The following is a 6,463-nucleotide window of genomic DNA, read 5'->3' on the forward strand; positions in this document are numbered from 1 at the left end:
CGCTGTATAAATTAAACGATCTTTTTACCCTAATCATAAAAAACAGACTAGTAAATGTACACTAAATATTTATATTCTTTTTAACTACTAATCAATTTTAATGTCTTCCAGATTATTATAAATATATTTTATAAATAAAAAGTATTATATTTACTTGATTAAGATAAACCCAGACTAAATATCTTTATAAGTATCTTAAACGGGGAACCATTTTTTACCTAGGCACTAATATATATACCATACATATATATTTTTATATATCTTATTTATATATATTTCATATACAATCATATATATTACTTGTTAATATTGACCTTTCTATAAAATAATATGCATGGTCCTTATTTAATTTCTCTATCTTTGCTGGGAAAGGTTTATGAAAATATTGAATTCATTTTTAAACAAGAAAGAAAGCTAACTTTGGCCAGCCAAAGTTTGTATACCCTTGCAGGTAACAATTAAAATATATCATAACTAAGCCAAAAATGCATTAATTTCGATTCGGCAAGCATTTTTGTTTTAATTTTTTTTTAATTTAAAAAAGCTGCATACCAAAGTTAAAATTTTAAGAAATCCAAATTTTTGGCCATTTTTGCTAATTTTAATGATGTTACCCCTTAAGAAATTTCGCAAAAATGGCAAAAAAATCGATTTCTTCCGGACATGTCTAGAAAGATGCGCATGTTAATGCTGATCAAGAATATATATGGTTTATGGGGTCGGAAATGATTCCTTGACTTAGAAAAATATTATTTTGTATTATAAAATCGGATTTTTTTAATATAAAAAAACTTCTTGATTTTTATTAAATTAAAAATATCATAACTCGGCCAAAAGAGCATTAATTTTAAATCGGAAAACTGTTCTGATTTTCTACAGTTAATAAATCTGCATACTTCATTTAAAAATTTTTAAAATCCAATTTTTTATCAAAATAAAAAATTTTAATGATGTAACCCCTTATAAAATTTTGCAAAAATGTCCAAAAAATCGATTTCTTCCTGACATATCTAGAAAGATTCCCCTGTTGATGCTGATCAAGGATATATATACTTTATAGGGTCGGAAACGTCTCCTTCACTGCGTTGCATACTTCTGACTGAAATTATAATACCCTGCAAGGGTATAAAAATCATATAATTTACCTACTTTAAGCATTTCTCTTCTGAAAACCAATTTAAATTATTATTTTTAATTTACAAAAATTAACACAAATAAAAATCGTATCTCTTTTTTCCAACCCTTCAAACTCCTTCTTCTACATATTCAATAAATATTTATTCACTTGACACATTAAAACAAAATAATAAATAAATACCGGATAGCAAGCTGAGGGTCAATTCAGATTCGCAACTCTGCTCTGGAAGGGTCTGGCCCCGGAGTAGACCTCAAAGTCTGGCAGCAGACTCAGTCTATCTGCGACATCAGGTTCCCTGGTTTCCTTGCGTTTCTGTCTGCTTTCGAAGGAACTCCGCTTCATGTTGAGTTTTTCCCAACGACTGGGTCCTAATGGCATATGGCTCACTGTGGTCTTGATTCTGGGAGGTATTTGTTGTGGCTTCTCATGCTCTTGGTTTACTCGATGGCTTTGCCTGCGCATCGCCATGTCCACATCGATAGTGTCCGTGCCGCTTTGACCGCTGGTCAGGCGCCTGAGCATCTCCTGGTAGTGCGGCTGATCCGCTGTGATGTACTCCGGCTCGTCCTCGGGATTAAGAATTTTGTAGTTGGGGGTGCCCAGCTCGAAGGTAGTGAACTCGCCGTGCTCCACCTTGTTCTTTAGATGCTTGGCCGTGTATCCGTACTGCTTGAGCGGAGCCATCCACCTAGCATCCGCATCGGTGGCAGTATCCTTGGCGGAAACTTCGCCAAGCCAAAAGCCCAGCAGAGCCATTAGCAGGAGAACCTGCAGCAGATGTCGTGATGTCTTCGGCGAGTCAACCATTTTCGCACTGATGCTCCCATTGAGCGTTAGCCAAACCCAATAGAGTCGTCTTCGGCAGCGGTAATTGGACGCCCTCGAGTTGCCGCAGGCAGCTACGTGAGATTAGAGGCATCTATGGTGACCGTGTTGCGTCTGGTGGCGATAGCATTAGTTTGTGCTTATCACTAACTCGGAGCCAGCTGCGCCGCGATGATGATGATGACACATCTGGTCTATGAGACACCACTCTGCACAGGTGGAGTCTCCGCGCTGGAGTGAGTCCAAAAGTTCGAGTTCAACTAACTTAAGCTGGTTTCATTCACGTTTTATTTAAGCATTGAATGAAACAAAAAAAAAATACCGCTTTTTGTTCTCTGCAACGTGAAAAAAAATATCTGAGATAGTGATATCTAAGTTGGTTATTAGCTTTTTCTTGACCAGTGTCTTGCAAGAATAAGTTTATTCTTCCGGCTAACAAGGTTAGTCAGTGAAATTGTCACCGAAAATTGTGTTTTCTTTAATAAAATTATCCACTTTTCCCAATTAAAACTCCATGTTTTTTGTGTTCTTCTGGTGAACAAATTGAATGCGTACCTTCTTTATAGTTAGTTTATATGTATTTTTGTATGTATATTTTAAATGGACGAATCTATAATTTATGTAATGGAGCATGGCAGTGAAACGGGTATCCCGATGAGCTGGTGATGGTGAGAGGTCCGATCCGTTTAGTACTTGTACTGGGCTGTGGGTCCGGAGACAGAGACGTAGTTGCCTGTGGACAGCTCCTGCTTGATGATGGCCTTGGGGGCGGCATAGTGAACCAGCGGAGCAACCGGCACCACCGGAGTGAGAATCTTGGCGGCCAGCAGCTTCTTGGGCGGCTCCGGCAGTGGGATCTTAATGTCCGTGGGCTCGCGCTGGACAATGGCCTCGAAGCCGTTATGGTCGTCCGCCTTGTACTGGACAATGCGGCGATAGCCATCGGAATCGATCAGCTCGTAGACGCCCTCGACCTTGTCGTCCTTGCGCGTCTCCTTCTGGCTCTTGATGTCGCCCGTGTGGGGATCATTCACCGCCCATTGGAACTCGTAGGCCACCGGTCCATAGTCCGGCTCCGGCTGCAGTTCAATGGCCCAGACGGCGCTGGCCAGGCACAGGCATAGCAGGTAGCTAAACTGGAAAGGATTCGAGGAGTTATTAATCCCAGAAAGCAATGCCGCCAAGGTGTAGACTCACTTTTCCCATCATTTTGTTGGGTCTTTGGGCGTGTTGAAGTGCACTCGACGAAGATCGGAATCGAAGTAATTAATCTGGGGTAGTCCTCGGCTGCTTATATACGGACACCGGTACACACTCCATACTCCACACTCATTACTGACTCTGACTTGGATGTGGCAATCCACCCAGAGTGTCGTGTGGTGTCGATTTTCGGCACGCGCGCCTCCCAAACAAGATCGCCGCCGCCGAGGCCCAACTGGAGCGCGCTCATTAACTGCGCCCCGAAAAAATTATAATTAAACAAGAAATATGCAAAGTGTGGTTCGCACTAAGTCTGAGTCTAAGCTGCTATCGATTTACACAGGCGAAAATTCTGTGGTATATAGAAGTTTTGATATTCAGACCCCGCTACATCACACTTTGTACCTTATGGCTTATCTTTGCAAATTCTAATACTGTTAATGATATTAATCTTGCGGAACTTATTATTGAATCCACTATTAAATCAATATTTATATCCAATTATTATCAACTTATCGCTCTTTAAGAATATCCCTTAACACGTCAATAAATCGCATTTAATGTTTTTATTTCATATCTATTAAATTATTTCATTACCTAATATAATAGCTTTGATTTTTATTTACAATTATTTGAAGAGTACAAAATTAATACAAAAATACTTATAACTAAGATCCGATTTCCCCCTCTGCACACATTCGCTAAGTAATATGCCCCACCAAGTGGGAGAGCCTTAGTGATCTTAGAGGTGTCGCGCTAGTTGGTCTCTGGTCCGGCCGCCAACAAATGTGCAGATTAATTTACTTTGTCAATAATTTGCAACATTAGAGACATTGGGCAACAAGGCCTCAGCAGACTGTGCATTAAGTCATAAAAATAATTGTCATGTTTTAATGGATAGCAAGAGCTGCGATATAGAGTTGTGGAGTGTGAGATGGAGATGCTGGGATTGAGTTTGGATTTGGGGGGAAAACCTTCACGGCTCAGAGGCCAGATCCTTTTGCCACCAAGCCGGTCGATGCCATTAACAAATATTTTAATTAATCGTTAGCCATTAAACAGACGAGTTTCCTTTGCAACCGCCGAGAAATCAGGTTACTCTATCTGAGAAGTTTTGATTTAACGCAGCCGGCGAGCGTGTTTGTCGAACCTTAAAAGCAATCTCTGGTATGTGCACTTGTTAGGCGTAGCTGGCTCCGAAACTGGGTTAGTTCAGACCAAGCGACTAAGTCGTAGACTAAGACTTGGACCAGACAGACAGCAGGGTGTTTGAGTTGGACTTTGGTAGTGGGTTGTTGTGCGTAAGTCGGCCGTTGGGTTTCATCAGCCAAAAGTACATCTATGGGTTGTCTATGTGATGGGGGTTGTTTCGGGACTCCTTTTGTTTATCCTAATCAGCAGGCTCGTTCTCCTTTTCCAACTTGCCTCGTATAGTTCGCTGGCAGCGGGATCTAAGCAGCTCTCGTCTCAGGGCATTACTCTCCGACTCAACCGTTTGAATGAGCTGTAAACCAGGAAATATTAGAGAACTTAACTTATAGTTTAAAAGTTTTAAACCTACACTGTGTGTGAGGGCAGCTCTTTCCATGGTCTCTGCATCGGCATCGTCATCTTTGGGTCCTGACTCACTGCTGGAGGAGATTTGTCTTGCATAGCGAGCTTTGGGATAGTCTTCTTCGTACTTTGGTGGTGGGTCATCGTCCTTGGGAGCTGAAGCTGCCATGCTGGTGGCTCCTTCCGCAGAACTTACCTTTAAGGCAGCCAATTCATCGCGCAGACTTTGGTTTTGCATCTCCAAAAGTTCCACCTTTAAAAATAAATTATTTATACTCCAAAAATATATATTTAAAAATCCTCTAAATAAACTTACGCTCTCCAGTTCAAAATCCATTTCATCTATAATATCATATGACTCATCCAGGGCTCTTTGCAACTTCTCCACCTTGACCTTTAGATCCTCCAGTTCACTGATATTATTTTGGGCTGACTGCCGCTTCTCTAACATTAAGCGTTGCTCTGGAGGGAGAGCAAGAACTCAGCATGAGTATTTACATAGACTTCTTTCCTCCCAGTGACTTACCTGCATTGCGCTGATCCAGAGCCGACTTCATAACCAACCCCGTCAAGGTCTTCTGACGCTTGAACATCTCCTCCAAAGCCCGACACCGCTTCACCTTCTCCAGGTAGGCATCGTGCAGCTTGTTGTACTTCTTCTTGTGCTGCTGCAGAGTTTCCACCACGCGATCACGTTCCTCCTCCAACTGGAAGGCTAAAATCTTGGCCTCCACATTGATGGCGGCATTGGTGCTGTGGCTGGCCGAGGCTCGGTTGAGGCGATGGCGCAGCAGAATATTCTCCTCCTCCAGCTGGGCACTACGCGCCTTTGCTGTGTTTTTGAAGCAGCTAAGTTACATTGCGTATACGCAACTTAATTAAGTATACGCACCGGCGGCCAGCTCTGCATAGAGCACCTGCATCGTGGAAGTGGCCCGCTTTTCCATTTGTTTTTTAGTTTGCAATGAGTTTCTGTTAAAAAATATTACTCAGCGACCGAAGGGAAACCTTTGTGGCTGACAAAACACTAAAGATAAGCTATCAACATTTCAGGTTGCATGTCTGTCGCACCTTAGAGTTGCCAAAGTTGATGAAAATTTAAGAATTACAAAGAATATTTATAATTTATTATACAGTTAATGATTTTAGGTAAAAATATAAGAAATGGATAATATTTTAAGCAATTTAATAATAATTACGATCTATTTTACGATAATCGGTTTTTGGTTCTTGTCTTGGCTAAGAAAAACGTGAAAAGGTAACACTGGCAAGCACACTAGTTCCTAAATCCAACACAAGCACTCAACAGCGGCGCTAGTTAGGCTAAATTTAAATCTAAAAACAAATCTTGAGTTCATGAAAAACCTTTAAAAACCCTTTTAGGCCATTGTTAAAATAAAAATCTGGACTTTTTTGTCTATTACAATATATTGTTTATTTTGTTTTTCTATTTTTCAGGAGTCTCATTGTTTTCATTTCATACATTTTTTCCTTATTTAGTTTAGTTGCAATATTTTCTCTAAGTAAAAATATGTTTTCCTTAAACATACTTCCTTGCATACATATACATATCTATATATATAGTTAGTTAAATATATACGATTTGTTGCACCTAAAACCCGGGTTGCCTTAGTGGTGCAGTCTGTATTAAAATCGCTCTTCGTTATTTTACGAATCCTTAGCTACTCGTAGGTACACTTATCAACGTACAATTGTATACATATATATATATATATATACATACAT

The 6,463-nt window shown here is 40.2% G+C and overlaps 3 protein-coding genes across 3 annotated transcripts; all 3 read right to left on the reverse strand.

Annotated features, from left to right (window-relative positions):
* Window positions 1-1,087: 1,087 nt before the first annotated feature.
* Window positions 1,088-2,190, reverse strand: LOC108076983 (uncharacterized). Its single transcript, XM_017170040.2, has one exon. The coding sequence runs from the start codon at window positions 1,943-1,945 to the stop codon at window positions 1,337-1,339; it is 609 nt and encodes a 202-aa protein (XP_017025529.1). The 5' UTR covers window positions 1,946-2,190; the 3' UTR covers window positions 1,088-1,336.
* Window positions 2,191-2,518: 328 nt separating this feature from the next.
* Window positions 2,519-3,213, reverse strand: Cpr30B (Cuticular protein 30B). Its single transcript, XM_017170048.2, has 2 exons — window positions 3,161-3,213; window positions 2,519-3,099 (listed from the first exon to the last, which is right to left on the reverse strand). The coding sequence occupies exons 1-2, from the start codon at window positions 3,170-3,172 to the stop codon at window positions 2,650-2,652; spliced, it is 462 nt and encodes a 153-aa protein (XP_017025537.1). The 5' UTR covers window positions 3,173-3,213; the 3' UTR covers window positions 2,519-2,649.
* A 515-nt stretch (window positions 3,214-3,728) lies between these two features.
* Window positions 3,729-5,758, reverse strand: LOC108076937 (tropomyosin). The gene is made up of 5 exons (XM_017169985.2): window positions 5,610-5,758; window positions 5,244-5,549; window positions 5,034-5,179; window positions 4,725-4,970; window positions 3,729-4,667 (listed from the first exon to the last, which is right to left on the reverse strand). The coding sequence occupies exons 1-5, from the start codon at window positions 5,662-5,664 to the stop codon at window positions 4,554-4,556; spliced, it is 867 nt and encodes a 288-aa protein (XP_017025474.1). The 5' UTR covers window positions 5,665-5,758; the 3' UTR covers window positions 3,729-4,553.
* Window positions 5,759-6,463: the final 705 nt, after the last annotated feature.

Source organism: Drosophila kikkawai, chromosome 2L (genome assembly GCF_030179895.1).
Source record: "Drosophila kikkawai strain 14028-0561.14 chromosome 2L, DkikHiC1v2, whole genome shotgun sequence".
Taxonomy (NCBI): domain Eukaryota; kingdom Metazoa; phylum Arthropoda; class Insecta; order Diptera; family Drosophilidae; genus Drosophila; species Drosophila kikkawai.

Excerpts from the sequence above, each read along its gene's own strand:
- LOC108076983 (XM_017170040.2), bottom strand. The coding sequence starts at position 1,945 with ATGGTTGACTCGCCGAAGACATCACGACATCTGCTGCAGGTTCTCCTG.
- LOC108076937 (XM_017169985.2), bottom strand. The coding sequence starts at position 5,664 with ATGGAAAAGCGGGCCACTTCCACGATGCAGGTGCTCTATGCAGAGCTG. Across the intron at positions 4,971-5,033 it reads TGGATTTTGAACTGGAGAGC|GTGGAACTTTTGGAGATGCA; the intron begins GTAAGTTTATTT and ends TTATTTTTAAAG. Across the intron at positions 4,668-4,724 it reads GAGCTGCCCTCACACACAGT|CTCATTCAAACGGTTGAGTC; the intron begins GTAGGTTTAAAA and ends CCTGGTTTACAG.